This window comes from Nicotiana tabacum, chromosome 13 (genome assembly GCF_000715075.1).
Source record: "Nicotiana tabacum cultivar K326 chromosome 13, ASM71507v2, whole genome shotgun sequence".
Classification (NCBI taxonomy): domain Eukaryota; kingdom Viridiplantae; phylum Streptophyta; class Magnoliopsida; order Solanales; family Solanaceae; genus Nicotiana; species Nicotiana tabacum.
In genome coordinates, this window is record NC_134092.1 from 54,925,929 (window position 1) to 54,943,646 (window position 17,718).

At 36.0% G+C, this 17,718-nt stretch overlaps 1 protein-coding gene across 3 annotated transcripts; it reads right to left on the reverse strand.

The window, feature by feature from the left end:
- Nucleotides 1-207: 207 nt before the first annotated feature.
- On the reverse strand, nt 208-15,418 carry LOC107816074 (cytochrome b-c1 complex subunit 7-2, mitochondrial). 3 transcript variants are annotated; one of them, XR_001654853.2, is made up of 5 exons: nt 15,205-15,418; nt 14,975-15,132; nt 2,118-2,165; nt 746-1,082; nt 208-643 (listed from the first exon to the last, which is right to left on the reverse strand). XR_001654853.2 is itself a non-coding variant. In XM_016641745.2 (4 exons), the coding sequence occupies exons 1-4, from the start codon at nt 15,302-15,304 to the stop codon at nt 1,014-1,016; spliced, it is 375 nt and encodes a 124-aa protein (XP_016497231.2). In that variant the 5' UTR covers nt 15,305-15,418; the 3' UTR covers nt 669-1,013. The 3 variants fall into 3 exon arrangements, 2 of the variants coding, with proteins under 2 accessions (XP_016497231.2, XP_016497232.2); XM_016641745.2 differs by lacking the exon at nt 208-643 and having other exon boundaries at nt 669-1,082; XM_016641746.2 differs by lacking the exons at nt 208-643; nt 746-1,082 and adding an exon at nt 1,354-1,888.
- Between the last annotated feature and the right edge of the window lie 2,300 nt (nt 15,419-17,718).

The window sequence follows — 17,718 nt, forward strand, 5'->3', positions numbered from 1 at the left end:
ATTCTTATCTTTATATATATATATATATATATATATATATATATATATATATATATATATATATATATAAAGGTAGGGTAAGGTCGTACACACTACCCTCCCAGACCTCATTTATGGGATTACACTAGGTTCGTTGTTGTTATCATGGCAAAGGTTTATGGACAAACCATCTCAAATTCTCAATATAGTCAAACACATGCCGCCGAAACGATGCAATTGGTATCTGTATTTTTATCCAAAATACTTGGACACATTCAAAAATCCCATCTTATTCCAGAGAAAAGCTCTTAAGCGATGGATTTACTGGAACACGTAGAAAACGTCCAAAAAGGTTTTTGTTCTGAAATAGCTACTGTATGGATGATCCAAATATCCCTGCCATTCAGCTTAATCTTGCTTTATGGACATTTCAGATTCAGCTTAATATTCCTTTATGGACAATTCAGGGGCCTGACAGTGCATAGGAATTAGGAGGAAGCAGATTGCAAGAAACTAGAACAGGCAATGATGATAAACAGCAAGATTAAAATGGCACTGCTGAATGCAAGGTTTGCTTAGAGATTACAGCTAATCCACTGTAACAGCACAATATTCTCCCTCATAACCGCAGCAGAAGGAATTCAAAGCTCAGAATATCAAATACCTATAACCATGGACATCAATATAAATTTGGCAATTTTCAACTTGATTCATAAGCCATCTGAAAAACTCATAAAGCTGACATATAAAAAGAAATATGACATACCATGGTGAATAAATATCTCCACCATGCAACTGCTTTTTAAACGCAGCCAAATCCAAAGAATTCGAAAAGTTTCCACTCAGAACTTTGTAGTTCAGAAGAAAATTTATTAGTGAGCAAAGACTATGGCCTGCCACCTTACAAGCCACGCCGTAAGCAATATGTTCCTCCACACAATACAACAAAATAACATCCAGATGACCTTTTCTCCAAAGAAGGCTCCAATTATTACCAGCATAAATCAAATAGCAAGCACAGGGATGGTGGCAGATCAGGGAATAGTGCGTTGATAAAGAGGCAACGCTCCCAAAGCTTCACGTTCTGCCTTCTCCTTCTTTATCTTCAGAAAGGCAAATTTCAGAGAAGGATATTTAAGGTAGTCCCCTTGATATGAACTAAATTCTCAAACAACTATTACAGTGGCAAGTTTTAAACATATTCAGGGGCGGAAGATTTTCTGACTTCATCAGTAATAAAATTAAAGGAGTATCTGTTTTCATCTTGGGTTGGTTTGTGGTGGTTTGGGGGTGGGTTGGTGTTTCTCAAAATTAAACTAAACATTCTTCTAGGAAATAGCTAAAAATGGGTCAAGTATCTGCAAAAAAGCTAGCTTGAACAAACAAAAATTATTGTCCTATTGCATTACAAAAGTCTGGTTTCACCTTACATCCAATGTATACAAGACTTGATATTTCAACAGGTTACAGATTGATGTTTACAGTTTATAGTTTAACTAGTATCTTTAAACTCCCACATTGGAGACTTTCATCTACATCTTGAATACGGAAAGCCACAAAGCACAGTACATAGAAAGCAATAGCCTTGTCAAAACTTAATTACCAACACCATGTCCTGGTGGACGGAGACGAACAAAGGAGCTTACAGGCCAATGTCGAGTACATAAGTATCAATTAGATGTAGGATTCTTTTTCTAGTATGCAGAGCAGGTGGCAATATCAGGCGTTATCAAATTGCCTTGAGGCAGTTACTTGTATAAGGTGGTGGAAGTGAATTGGAAAGAACAACTCTCAATGTGCTGCTTGATTATTTGATTTCTTGTTTTCTTTCTCAAGTAGCTCCTTGCTACAAAAATTGGACATAGTACATGTGCTTTGAAAGAACTAGTAGTTATGGATTTTGATTTACCTGTTATTAAATTGTTAAGCAAGAAGCGTCTTATTATCCATATAGATAATGTCAAGCACAAAAAATGATATTTGAACTGTGGACTTCACAAAACAGACTCCCATCCCCAAAAAAGAGAAAAATGAAGTTCAAAATTGCCAAATGCTTCTCTAATCAACTCTATATTTGTGAAGGAAATCAAATAGTATCAAATAACTCTGGCTACAACCAGTTAGAAACATGAACTCACCAGAGATATCATGTCATGTAAATAACTCCTAAATGGCGTCTGCTTTGCCTGTACATATAAAATACCCAGGAATCATAAACTATATCAGAACATATACAAAGACAATAGCCACATGCATGATATTAAGATATCTAGTATTTTGGAAATGAAAAACACAAATGGAAGATACATTACAAACTAAACAAAAAGAACATTGAAGCTGCAAGTATAGGAGGTCCTACTATCAAATAGAAAAAAGGCCTTATTTTATTCATTCCTTTTCTCTTTTCTCTAATCTTTTCGACTCAGATTCAAAGAAGTTAACGTCTTCTCACTAGGATCACCTAGAGCCCCTTTGGGGATGAACACTATTTCAGTATTCTAGTTTAGCCATGAACACTGGGTTTCAAGTAAAACATTATTTGAACCTTAAGCAAAATATGAAATATAAATATGTATTTCAAGTGAAATACTTGTTTCCATTCATAAATCTTCAACTTTCACGAACTTTTTTTGTTCAAGTGAAGTTCATGCCACCATACAAGTTCCGAAGGAAATAAATCCAGGCACCCATGTGGGTGAACTCGAAAAGTAAAATAAAATTAAAATGAAAGAAAAGGAGAAGAGACACAATCGGTTGCCAATGGTAGTGACAGTTCAAGTAGACAACAAGTTATCTTGTTTATAAAGGATATTGCTTTTTCCTTTCGTTTTAGCGTTTTTTTTTAACGATGGTGTCCCAACCAACTTGTGTGCACCTCTATTATTTCACGGGGTATTTATTATTAGCTATTTTTGCTTCTCTTTCTTCCAGCAAAAGAAATTGAAAATCTTCCGGCCTTTGTTCTTTGTAAGCAGATTTCAAATATTTTTATCTATCTGTAACGCATGTGTGACAAACTATGAACCTTTTCTATACAGTTCATATTCAAATACATGTGATTGTAATATTGGCTAGTGAAAGAAGTATGAATACACCCATTCAAAAAAATATTTTCCATTTCAAAAGAAACAAGAACGAATACAGATTAGAATCCATATATTGTGTGTTCCTGTTTTCTCCTTCATTGGCATCAGAACATAGGTTTATTTGTATCTAGTCCCTAAAGATAAAGGAGAAAAACGTTCCCCCTCAGTATGAGATTTCATTCTTCAAAAGCCATGCTCCAGAATCTGTCTTCTTTGAATGAAGTTAGAAATAGACAGAAATGACAAGAATTTTGCATGATTCATGAATCTCGTACAGATGGTGGTTTTGCCGATAACCTTGCCGCATAATTAAGAAGACTATTGAATGATTTATATGCTGATACGCAAGATTGCAAACTCATAAACACTTTCTATTTCTAGAGCCAAAGCTTCAGCCCATAGGATATGTCCACATACTTCACAATAGCAGGACCAAATAAAAAGGAGTTCTTTAGACAAGTGCAACAGGTATGTGGTTTGCAGGCTATTACACAGGAGGGAGGTTTACCCAGTGCGCACCAAGTGTAGCGGCTGCGGGTTACCCTCCTTAACCAAAAAAAAAAAAAAAAAAAAAAAGAGTGCAACCGGTAATCTAATGCATATCATGCTGTGTGCTATACCGAATATACAACAACAACCCATTGTAATCCCACAAGCGGGGTCTGGGGAGGGTAGGATGTACGCAGCCTTACCCCTACCCTAGAAGTGCAGAGAGACTGTTTCCGATAGACCCTCGGCTAAAGAAAGGATGGAAGAAGCACCTATAGCAAGTAATATCAAAATACAAGGTATTTAGAAAGCAAAAGAGGGTTTGAAAGAAGCACTAATAGTCAGTAATAACAGTACAAGATATGAAATGATAACAAACTAAGGGCGTATGGAAGGCAAGTAACAACACAAAATATGTGGTAATACCAAACTAAGAATAAAAGGGATACCAGCTAACACTAATACTATTGAACTAAGGAAGACACAGGGAAACGCTCGACTACCTAATAACCATCTACCCTAATTCTCAACTTTCACGCCCTCCTATCAAGGGACATGTCCTCGATTAGCTCTAGTTGTGCCATGTCCCGCTTGATCACCACTCCCCAAGACTTCTTTGGCCTACCTCTACCCTTCCTCTTACCCCCAAGGCCAATCTCTCACACCTTCTAACTGGGGCATCTGTGCTCCTCCTTTTAACATGCCTGAACCATCTTAGCCTCGCTTCTCGGATCTTTTCCTCCACAGGGGTCACTCCCACCTTGTCCCGAATAGCTTCATTCCTAATTCTATCTAACCTAGTATGCCCACACATCCATCTCAACATCCTCATTTCAGCTACTCTCATCTGCTGGATATGGGAGTTCTTGACTGGCCAGCACTCTGCCCCACATGCAAGTCCTTCTTCATCGCCCTATACTGCTCCACCAATCTCCTCACAAGGTGAATGGCTTCAGTAGTCGACCGTCCCGGCATGAAACCAAACTAGTTCTCGAAAATGGACACACTCCTCCTCATCATCCCTTCGATCAGCCTCTCCCAAACTTTCATCATTTGGCTCAACAACTTGATACCCCTATAGTTGTTGCAGTTTTGGATATCCCCTTGTTCTTGTACAACAGAACCATCGTACTCCAACTCCACTCTTCAGGCAAAAGATATGGGTAAGGACGGCAGGAGGGGGCGTCATTCCAAACCTGCCTTACCCACACTCTTTCAGAATTCCACAAGGATCTCGGCTGGCCCGGTCGCTCTACCCCTACTCATCCTGCGCATAGCCCCTACAATCTCCCCCATTCTTATGCATCTACAGTACCCAAAATCCCGAAGTCGCTCCGAGTACTCCAACTCACCTAGCTCAATGCTCTTATCTCCCTCTTCATTCAAGAGTTTATGGAAATAAGACTGCATCTCTGCCTAATTTGTGCCCCCTCCAACAGAACTCTACTGTCTTCGTCTTTTATGCACCTTACTTGGTCCAGATCACGGGCCTTACTCTCTCTCCTTCGCCAGCCTGTACAACTTCTTATTCCTGCCCTTGTCCCCAAGTTCTTCATATAAACGACCAAATGCCTCAATCTTAGCATATGACTCAGGAAAACAATACTAGAAAGAAGCTAAAAGGATACCGAGGTATTCAAAGGCACACCGACTATCTTCCAATCTATAATAAATTTGGGGATGATCCAAAAATGAAAGTTGTAACCCTTTGAGTGTAGTTCTCAGTGGTTCAAACCGTTCGACATTTTGACATTAACATAACTCCCTCAATTAAAAGCACAGCCTTCTACAGACCAGAGTGCGGCCAGCACTGCAAAAGTTTCATATTGTATAAATATGGAGTTTTGGTGATTATGTTACTTTTCACCATTTTGGAGCTTGGGGTAACTGATTCTAACTTATTTGAATTTATTTCATGAATTTAACCTAAGATCTGTCATTTAAATATGGATTCAAGCAGAAAATGAGGATTTCTTACTTGAATGTTAAGAAAGTACTTTTGAGGATTTGAATATGATTTGGATTAGGACTGAGAATCTAATAACATATTTGGACTCGCGAGGTTATGGGTAAACGGAATTTGACTCTTGTTACTGACTCTGGTTTCGGAATCTGATCATGTAGGCCTGGGGTTGACTTTTGTTGACTTTGATCTAAGCCTATCTTTTGCTTATGGAATTGAGTCCTACGACTTGGAGTGATATTGTGGAGCATTCTTTGGGCTAGATCGGGCTCGTTTGATGGAGTTGGAGAAGGAAAAGACGGATTTTGAGGAATAAAGCTAGTTTGGGATAGAGGTAAGTACCTTGGTTGACTTCGATATAGAGAATTTTTCCTAAAAATGATATTGTTGCTATGTGCTATTTGTTTGGGGTAACGTATATGCGAGGTGAAGAGCGTATATACGGATGCCAAGATTTATCCATGCTTGGGGTAGCTTGTTTAGCCTTTTTATGCATGTTTGTTACATGCCTTACTAGTTGCATGTTTTATTTTGCTCTATGACTATTTGAGCATCTTATTTATGTTGTATAACGTTATAGGCATCATTCACATGCTAGTTTCAACACCACCACCAACAACAACAAAAAACCCAGTGTATTCCCACAAGTGGGGTTTGGTTTGGAGAGGGTAGTGTGTACGCAGAGCTTACCCCTACCTTTAAAAAAGCAGAGAGGTTGTTTTCAGTAGACCCTCGACTCAGGAAGATAAAGGGAAGGGCCAATGATGAGCAAAATTCACATGCTAGTTTAACATTATGATTTCATGTACTCGTTTTACATTATGGAACTACTACGTCATATGCTATTTCTTACATGCACCTTGTTAGCATATATATTCTATTCTCATTATTTATTTGAGATTGTTACGCGGAAAGTTGAGTTTATTGGGGGTATGCACTCACGTTGAGGTATCAGTTAGGGCATACAACAACATGTTCTTGTTGAGGTATAAGTTTGGGCATGTCATTGCATGTTCCTGTTGAGGTATCAGTTAGGGCATGTCATTACATGTTCCTGTTAAGGTATTAGTTTGGGCATGATTATTTCATGTTCTTGTTGGGTATGTGAGATCACATTCCTGTTGCGCGTAGATTTGGATCTATACCTCAATAGTCATATGATCAGCCATTTTATCTTGGTCGTGTGTACGCAGGTTATGAGAAACCGTTGTGTTTCTGGTTTGCATATGGTACCGATTAATGAGTTTGAGCATAAAGGTGGAAGCTGTATTTTGTTTAAGTGATTCTTTAATCATATCAATGCACTCAAGTGCTTTATTCATACACATCGTCTATATATGCTTTTAATGCATTCTTACACATGCATAGAACTTGTTAACGGGTTGTTGGCACTTGGAAGTGTCGGTTTGATGTAAAGGTTGAATATTTATCATACATCCATATAGATCTTGAGAAGAAGAAAAGGCTTTTTATAATTCTGTGTGTATTTACATCCCATGAGGAAGGGAATTTATACAAAGCTCTTAATGTTAATTAAGAAAATAAAATAAATCTATACAAACAATCCAGCTATCAAATGAAATCAAATAAAATAAAATCTCCTAAATATAATAATATCTCCTTGAATCATGCTAATCAACACTCCCTCTCAAGTTGGTGCAACGATGTCGCACATGCCCAACTTGCTACTCAATGTAGGGAAAGTTTGCTTGTTGAGACCTTTGGTAAATACATCAGCTAGTTGTTTTTCCGATGACATATGAAACAAACTCAAGACACCAGTTGTAATTTTTCTTTGATGAAGTGTCGATCAATTTCCACATGCTTTGTTCGGTCATGCAGGACTTGATTATGAGATATACTGATGGCAGCTTATTGTCATGGTACAAGGAAAGTTTTCCTTTTTCAGACATTCTCAATTCCTCTAGTAGCTTTTGTAGCCAAAGCAGTTCGCAAACACCCTGGGCCATAGCTCTATATTCTGCCTCCGCACTTGATCTAGCAACTACACTTTGCTTCTTGCTTCTCCAAGTAAACAAGTTTCCTCCCACGAGCGTACAATAACCGGATGTAAATCTTATGTCATCGAGAGATACAGCTCAATCCGCGTCTGTAAAGGCTTCTATTGGAGTTGATCATGTTTGGAGAAAAATAGACATTTCCCTAGAGCAGACTTCAGGTACCGCAAAATGTGAAAGACAACTTGCATATGAGGATCTCGCGGATCATGCATGAATCAACTCACCAGGCTAACTGAATAGGCTATGTCTGGTCTACTGTGGGAGAGATAAATGAGTCTTCCAACCAACCTCTGATATCTCTCCTTATCAACTGACTCTCCAACTCCGCTTTGTAACTTGTGATTGCTTTCAATGGGCGATTATGTGAGTCTGCAACCTGTCATACCAATTTCTTTCAAGAGATCCAGAATATACTTCTTTTGAGAAATAAAGATTCCTCGTTTTGATCTAGCAACCTCAATTCCCAAGAAGTACTACAATTTCCCTATATCCTTGATCTCAAATTCATGTGCCAACAACTTCTTCAATCGGGCCATCCTTTCTTTGTCATCTCCCGTCATTACTATGCCATCAACATAAACTATGAGAAGAGTGAGTTTATTCGTTTGATGTCTTATGAAGAGAGTGTGATCAGCATTGCTTTGTTGGTAACTGAAGGAGATTTCCTGAAGAAGATCATTCAGGAGATCTTATAAAGAGGATATGATCAGTATTGCTTTGTTGAATCTGACAAACCAAGCTCTTGGGGATTGCTTCCGTCCGTACAAGGCTTTCTTCAATCTGCATATCTTTCCTTGACTTTGTATCCAGGAGGAATCTTCATATACACCTCTTCTTCTAAATCTCCATAAAGAGATGCATTCTTCACATCAAACTGTTGCAAGTCCCAATCAAGTTTAGATACACAAGACAAAAGAATTATAATAATTTTCCTCTTATCAACAGGGGCAAATGTCTCTTGATAATCCACTCCATAAGTCTGAGTGAATCCCTTTGCCACCAATCTTGCTTTGAATCTTTCAATTGAGCCATCAGCTTTGTGCTTCACAGTGAAGACTCTTTGCAGCCAACCAACTTCTTGTCTGGTGGTAAAGTAACAAGTTCTGAAGTCTTATTTTTTTACAAGGCCTTCATTTCTTCAATTATAGCTTGCTTCCATTTAGGATTTGCAAAAGCTTCCCTCCCATCTTGGGGAATAGACACAGAAGAAATAGACAAGGCAAAGGCTCTATAGGAGGGAGACAAAGAATTGTAGGAGACAAAATTAGATAAGGGGTGTTTGGTGGTGAAAGATCTGACTCTTTTTCTGTGAGCAATAGGCACATCTAACTAATTAGAAAATGTAAATAACTCACCAGTAGAGGAAGGTTCAGCTTCAAGCCAACGTCGTGATGAAGTATACCGCATTAGTTCACCTTTTGTTTCAATGGGAACAGGGGTAAGAAGAAAGGACTTTCAGTGTGGGTGAAATAGCTTTTGGAACAGATCCAACTTTCGCAATACCATTCAAGATCCTAATCATCATTCCATTTCCAGGCCCACGTTGTGATGAAGTATACCGCATTAGTTCACCCAGGCTACTAGACAAGGATCTAGTGGTATCTCCACTAAGGGCTTTGACATATCTTGAACTGAATACGTTTACGAAACACCTCAGAACATTGTGATCTTTCATAGCTTAAAGAGCATTTGTTATTCAAGCAGAAATCATCTAGACACTGAAGTTCTCCAACACAGTTCATGAGTTTGAAGAATCTGGAAAATGAGTTTGTTTGATCTCAAACGACAAAAGACGAGAACAAAATTAATACCTCAAAGAAGATGGTGCGAAAACAAAAAGTGTAAAAGAAATCAAAATTCAAGTTTTGAAGAAAAAAAGAGGGATAATGATGTGGGATAACAGGTAACGCATGAGTTCCACTGCCCAATCTAAATCTGGTGGTTAGTCTCTTGAGGTGATAATACTTCTGTTTAGGACGAGTCTGGGGATCATTGGACCCCATGGTGAGAGAGAAAACTATGTATTCTCCATTTATATTATTAATCATATATAATAAGTTATTAAATGTAATAGTTTGCCTTAATTCCAGATGTCAATTCTAATAGATAAAATCAATGAGTAGATATGTGAACTCAGAATTACGAAAAATAAAGAAGATATGTGAAACATAAGAGTTAATATATGGTTGTATGAACACTATCATCAGCATACTTTATATTTGAAACGACATATACTTTATCGGAAAAGAGTCAATAGTGTGATATGTTGATACCATGTATTTGTCGTGGTTTTTAAAAGCGAAAAGCGCAAAAACAACCAGGTTCATGAAATTGAAACGAAAAGCTAGAAGTGCACACTTCTTTGAATTGAGGCGCACAATTGACGTGACATTCAAAATTATCAAATATCTATGAATTTAGTAAAATAATACATTGCAATTAAAATAACTAGTTTCAGCATTACATATACAATAATGTCGATATTAAACTCCTCAAAGTTGAAACTAAAAGAATTGACTAATTCTCACCGGAATCACTTTGTGCACCATTATTTGAAGCGCAAACTTCTCTAAAACGCATGGCTTCACTCATGAAGAGATAACCCCCTATAAGAGTAGTACATATTTTAATCTCTGCTAGTTATTTTGTGAAACTATAAAAATTATACTCCCTCTATCCCAATTTAGGTGGAACTCTTTCCTTTTTAGTTTGTCCTAAAGAAAAGGTCAATCTTTCCACGAAATGACCTCGTGGCCACTTAAACTTGCACCAGTTTGCAAAGCCGATACATAAACTTACAGTTTTCCTATTTGAACACTCCAACTTGACGGAATGAGTACTAATAAACCACCTTGACCATTGACTATGCTTATGTGGCAGTGACATAGGTGATGTGGACAAAATGTGTGTCAACCACGCAAAAAATGTGCGTGACTGCAATAATATGATTAAAGAAAATACTATAATCAATAGGAAAAAAATTTAAATAATGAAAAAGAAAAGGAAAAAAATGACCCCTAGTCTGTCAGTACTCATTTCCGCTCTCTTTCTTCTCTTCAACTTAAGCGAGGAGAGAGAGCATCAGAAAGTTCAATTCCGGCCAAATTCAATATGAAGATTATGCATTTTTACTTATATCTTATGATTTTGGAGTTTTTAGAAAAGATGGGGTTATATGATTGGTTGCCAGCGAAGTGGAGGTGGCAGCCATTGAAGTTTTCTGGTGGTCAAAAGCACTCACCACTCTAAACCACCGGTGGTTTGAAGAAAACCCTATCATCGAATCTCTTTGCCAAAACAACAACAAAAAAGGGCAAATATTTGCAATGGTATTGGGCGGCCTCCACTGTTTCAAAAACATGGATTTCTATTGAATTTTTCTGAAATTCCAAAATTCAATTTTTTTTTCTAAGTCTAATCATGACCATAGTGGTGTTGTGAATTTGATTCAGAATAAGAGAGAGAAAGAACACTAAAGAAAAAGAGAAAGGAGAAGAAAGAATAAGAATAAGGAAAGGAAGGGAGGTGGGTGAACGGAGAAGAAAAAAGGTAGGTGGGTACGGGTTACTGGGGTAGTAGAGAAGTGTCGGGTCTTTTTCCTCTTTTTCTTTTTTCTGTTTTTAATTTGTAACTTCTTTTTTGTTGATTTAGTATTTAAAAATGGGACCCACAAATAACACATGTCAAGTAATAAATAGTCTAGCATATGACGTGTTGTACATGTCAGCACAATTGATATACACGCTCTACTGGATGTATTTATTAGTACTCATTCCGTCAAGTTGGAGTGTTCAAATGGGAAAACTGTAAGTTTAACAACAGCTACCCAATATTCAGGGGATCCTTTTCCTGATCCCATACGTGTTTCTGCGGGTCTTAGTGTAACTGGTTTGTCTGGAAATATTGGTTCAGTTCTCCACCTTAATAGAAAGAGAATTATTGGTTCAGTTCTCCACCTTAACGACAGAAAATAGGATTGATCAAATTCTATTGAGCCTGACTCATAGTGATCGTTTATCAAAGAATGACTCTGGTTATCAAATGATTGAACAACCGCGAGCAGTTTACTTACGATACTTAGTTGACATTCAAATGGGAAAACTGTAAGTTTAACAACAGCTACCCAATATTCAGGGGATTCTTTTCCTGATCCCATACGTGTTTATGCGGGTCTTAGTGTAACTGGTTTGTCGGAAAATATTGGTTCAGTTCTCCACCTTAATAGAAAGAGAATTATTGGTTCAGTTCTCCACCTTAACGACAGAAAATAGGATTGAGCAAATTCTATTGAGCCTGACTCATAGTGATCGTTTATCAAAGAATGACTCTGGTTATCAAATGATTGAACAACCGCGAGCAATTTACTTACGATGCTTAGTTGACATTCATAAAAAGCATCTAATGAATTATGAGTTCAATCCATCTTGTTTAGCAGAAAGACGGATATTCCTTGCTCATTATCAGACAATCACTTATTCACAAACTTCGTGTGGGGAAAATAGTTTTCATTTCACATCTCATGGAAAACCCTTTTCGCTCCGCTTAGCCTTATCCCCCTCTAGGGGTATTTTAGTGATAGGTTCTATAGGAACTGGACGATCCTATTTGGTCAAATACCTAGCGACAAACTCCTATGTTTCTTTCATTACGGTATTTCTGAACAAGTTCCTGGATAACAAGCCTAAAGGTTTTCTTCTTGATGAGATCCATATTGATGATAGTGACGATATTGATGATAGTGATAATCTTGATGCTAGTGACGATATCGATCGTGACCTTGATACGGAGTTGGAACTGCTAACTTGAATGAATGGGCTAACTATGGATATGATGCTGGAAATAGACCGATTTTATATCACCCTTCAATTCGAATTAGCAAAAGCAAGGTCTCCTTGCATAATATGGATTCCAAACATTCATGATCTGAATGAGAATGAGTCGAATGACTTAGCCCTCGGTCTATTAGTGAACCATCTCTCCAGGGATTATGAAAGATGTTCTACTAGAAATATTCTTGTTATTGCTTCGACTCATATTCCCCAAAAAGTGGATCCCGCTCTAATAGCTCCTAATAAATTAAATATGTGCATTAAGATACGAAGGCTTCTTCTTCCACAACAACGAAAGCACTTTTTCACTCTTTCATATACTAGGGGATTTCACTTGGAAAAGAAAATGTTCCATACTAACGGATTCGGGTCCATAACCATGGGTTCCAATGCACGAGATCTTGTAGCACTTACTAATGAGGTCCTATCGATTAGTATTACGCAGAAGAACTCAATTATAGATACTAATACAATTAGATCCGCTCTTCATAGACAAACTTGGGATTTGCGATCCCAGGTAAGATCGGTTCAGGATCATGGGATCCTTTTCTATCAGATAGGAAGGGTTGTAGCACAAAATGCACTTCTAAGCAATTGCCCCATAGATCCTATATTTATCTATATGAAGAAGAAATCATATAACGAAGGGGATTCTTATTTGTACAAATGGTACTTCGAGCTTGGAACGAGCATGAAGAGATTAACGATACTTCTTTATCTTTTGAGTTGTTCTTCCGGATCGGTCGCTCAAGATCTTTGGTCTTTATCCGGACCCGATGAAAAAAATGGGATCACTTCTTATGGACTCGTTGAGAATGATTCTGATCTAGTTCATGACCTATTAGAAGTAGAAGGCGCTCTGGTGGGATCTTCACAGACAGAAAAAGATTGCAGTCGGTTTAATAACGATCGAGTGACATTGCTTCTTCGGCCCGAACCAAGGAATCCCTTAGATATGATGCAAAACAGCTCTTGTTCTATCCTTGATCAGAGATTTCTCTATGAAAAATATGAATCGGAGTTTGAAGAAGGGAGGGAGAAGGAGCCCTTGACCAGCAGGAGGATTTATTCAATCACATAATTTGGGCTCCTAGAATATGGCGCCCTTGGGGCTTTCTATTTGATTGTATCGAAAGGCCAACTGGTACAAGTTTAAGTGGCCACGAGGCCATTTCGCCAAAACAATTTAACTTCAAAAATTTCATTTTACTCTTAATGAGTGATTTACGACCACACAAATGTCTAAGGCTTATTTTAGACCACAGATTTCAAAAGTCTTCATTTCTTTCTTAAATGTCATGGCAAGTCAAATGGTGCCACATAAATTGGGACGGAGGGAGTAAGTAATTTTAACACCATACCCTCATGACTGACCAATATATTGAGATCGAATTTGATAGTTCCTATTCTAAGTTGTTGCCAAATGGTCATCTTTGATTCGATTTGGTGGGACATTCCAAGAAAATTAAGTCAAATTGAGATTACGAGAAAGCCATAGATACACGAGATTGGCACCTGATCTTCATGCTATAAACTAATCTTCGCAATTTTTCTTTGGCAAATTACAAGATGCCTACTGTATTCCCCAAATGTGTCGTTTCTTGACATTTTACGACACTCCATATGGTTAGTGTTGAACTTCCAGCGACTATGGAGGTACAGAAAAGAAGATGGATAGGGGGAGGGGGTTCTGGAGACACTACATGAAGTAGTGTTTGGGGGTGGGGAAGTTCTTGCAAAAGAAAAGAGGAGATCCTAATTCCTAAGGAAGAAGATGAAGGTTGAGGGTGGGAGCTGCCGGCGGCAGGAGTTTTGACAATCATTTTATCTTTTCTTTTTTCCGTAAAAGTTTTATTAATTAGCTAGACTCCAAAGCCGCACGGCTATTTTACATTCGTTATTTCTGCCATGTTAGGCGTGTGAAGTGCATGTGTTATTTTTTTACTGGTTAGTGATGAGGGGTTTTATAGGCACACATCATCTGAGATTGAAGTGTCTAATAGGTAAGACCTTTGTTATGTATGCTCTAGCTACACGATCTAGTTGATATTTATGAAAGTTAGATAGGAATAAGAGTTGATCCACGATGTGCAAGCGGTAAGATGATGGAGATAAATCCGAATAACCCATATGGGTCAACCTGACAAATAAATAAATAAATCAAAGGAGAAGAGACACAACCGGTTGCCGACGGTCGTGTCATTTCAAAATAAACAGGAAGCTGTCATGTTTAGAAAGGGTACTGCTTACTTTTGCTTCTCCCTTTCTAACACAAGACACTGAATGTGAGAAAAGTTTATCTATTTGTAACTCAGACACGACAAAAACTGTGAGCTTTTTCTATACAGTTCATGTAGCAAAAAGGAATATGGCTTAGAATCCATATTTTCTTAGTTAATTTTTGCTCGAAACAACAAATTCACACTTCTTTGCAAGTTCAACTTCAAAACTCTTTTTTCAAGTCAACTTCAACTCAAAGGCATGCCTAGTATATAAAGTGTACATTTTTCCAGAAAATGCCCCTCCATCAGAAGCACGACTTTTAATAACACTGAAGATTTCTTCATCAAATAACAAATTAATAACAATTAGGAACACATTTCAAACCTGAAGATCGTCGGGGAGGTATTGATGCTTCATGGAGAGATCCATAGCACGGAGAAGACGCTGGTGTCGAGCGTCCACAACTTCACGAGGGAGGCGTCTTAGAGCCTCCTTTATGTCCATATCCTCCATTGGATCGAACAAATCATCAAATCTCAATCCTAAATACAAACGGCGAATAGGTAAATACATGTAGATTTAAAGCAAATCGCAGAGAGCAAAAGAAGGCTAACCGTATTTGCGAAGGCGAGTGGAGACGCATTTCATGTGCATAGAGGCCAGCACGTTCTTCCGATGATTCAATAGCGATTGGATCCATGACGGCGCCGCCATCTTTGAGACTCGTTATTTTCCGGCGATGAAAGGAAGTTTGCCTTGTAACATACTCAAATGTAGACTTCCTAGTTTCGGGTGGACGTTTATCAACGGCGTTAGAATCGGTCAATTTACGTAAGTTCTTTTTTATTCCTACTAGTATTATTTATACCCGCAACATTAAATATATATTAGTCTTGGGTACGCGCTTTGCACGTTTACCTATACTAATGAATACATAAATTTTAAAATAAATATACATATTATTAGATAATTTGTTTGAGTTATAAATATAATTTAAGATTTTTTTCTAAAATAATAAATATTATTCCCATTTAGTTAGTTTAACAAATGAAGGAATTTTATTTAGATGCCTTATTGTTATTTTGTCCAGACTTATGTCGAAACTTATAAATATTGTTAATATTTACAATTCTTTAAAAATTTATCAAATAACACAAATTAAAAATTAAATCTTTTGGTCTTTTAAAAATTTGCGAATGAAAAAAGTTGGCATTACACCTTCTAAAATAGTGACAATGTAAAGTTTAAAGAATGACTAATATTGAACTAATATTTTACAAGAAAAAACTTAGTATAAAAATTATAGCGAGACGTTTTTATTTGTTGGACTGAATGCAAGAAACAAAACAAATGACAACTCATTTATAATCTAGTTGCCTTCTACAATTTTACCTTATTGCTTCAAATTTATATTTTTACCGATTTGAATCTTCATTTTTATTATAATTACTTTTGCTATATTTTATGATTTCTTTCACGATCGATACTCTTCTTACAAAAATTAATTTTATGTACTTTAAGTGTTTTTCCAATTTAACAAAAAAAATTCTTGTATGATAAATTTGTTAAAATAATTAAATTGGAATTGTTTGCTAATTAGTTAATTCAACTGCTTAATTATTTATTCTCAACATTAAAAGAAATAACTTAAATTTTATTATTTCAAATTCTGAATATTTGCTCATTCTAATTTTTAAATATTTGAGAATAATTATAATTTTTCCAATAAGATTCGATTTTCAAATAGTAAGAAAAATCATATGTCTTGAATCTTTATATTTTCAGAATTCATTGCGTGTTTGACTCCTAAAGAATTTTGCTAACTCACGTTTTGCATAATAAAGAATCTTATAGGAATAGTTCAATATAACTCTAATATTAATGGGCTTTAAATAAGAAAAAATTTAATACTTTAAATAAGGAAAAATTTAATAGTAAAATTTAGTTGATTTAAAGTCCTAAAATTAAAAAAATAATTAAACGACTATTTTGTCTAGTATAAAATCTAGTTTTAAAGGAAAAAATAGGCAAATGACATTTTGCTAAGAGCTTTTATGCTTTTAATATAATATAAATAGATAGATAGATATAGATTTTAATGCTCTAATGTGATGTACAAGTGCTCCAACTACACCTAATATAGTTATGATATTTTAGGACGAAAGTTAATGTAACATTTCAATAAACAGAGAGAAGAAACCAAAATTCAAAAGAACAATTTGTTAAAAACCTTATTTTGCTTACCAAATTAGCCGATAAGTCTAACAGAAATAGACTAAAAAGGTGCAAAAAACTTATGTATAATTTGGATTTGGCCAAAGATAAAATTTTATTATATTTAACTATTTAAGTTCAAGCATAATTTATATTATTTATAAAAAAATAAAAGGGTAAAGACTTGAAAAATAAATATGCTCGCCGGGAATTTGGACAAAGATAGAATTTTATTATATTTAACTATCTAAGTTTGAGACTAAATATGTAAATTATTTTTTATCAAAATAAAAAGGCCAAAGACTTGGAAAAAAATAGCCTAACGATTCCTAACATGGTTAAAGAAAACTTGGAAACTTAGAAGGATTTAAGAAGAGTCCTAATATTTAGGATCTTGTACATAGTTAAAAACTTAAAATAAGGAAGTATTTAATAAATAAAAATTTTAGTTGATTTCAAAGTCCAAAATTTTAGGAAAATGATTAAATGACTATTTTGTCTAATATGAATTCTATGTTTAGAGGGTAAAAAAGGCGAACGACATTTCACCAAGGGCCTTCGTGCTTTTAATATAGTATAGATTTTCATAAAAAATATTACTGGAAAAATACTATAAACACAAAAAAGTATATAAAAGATATTATTTTATGAATATGCAAATGCACTGAATCTATTATTTTTTCTTGAATTATAATTTTATTATTTAAGTACTTGAAGAAATTTAGGATAAAGTTTGCAATAAAAATATTTATCATCTTTTTGCTTTCTTCATGAAATAGTAGGTAATATTATTATATAAACCCGTCAACTGATAAATGTAGGTGCAACAATATGAAAGCAGATCAGTATGAATATAATTAATAGGTAGAAAAATTGTCTATTTTGATAGACATATATCCTTCGGAGAATATTTT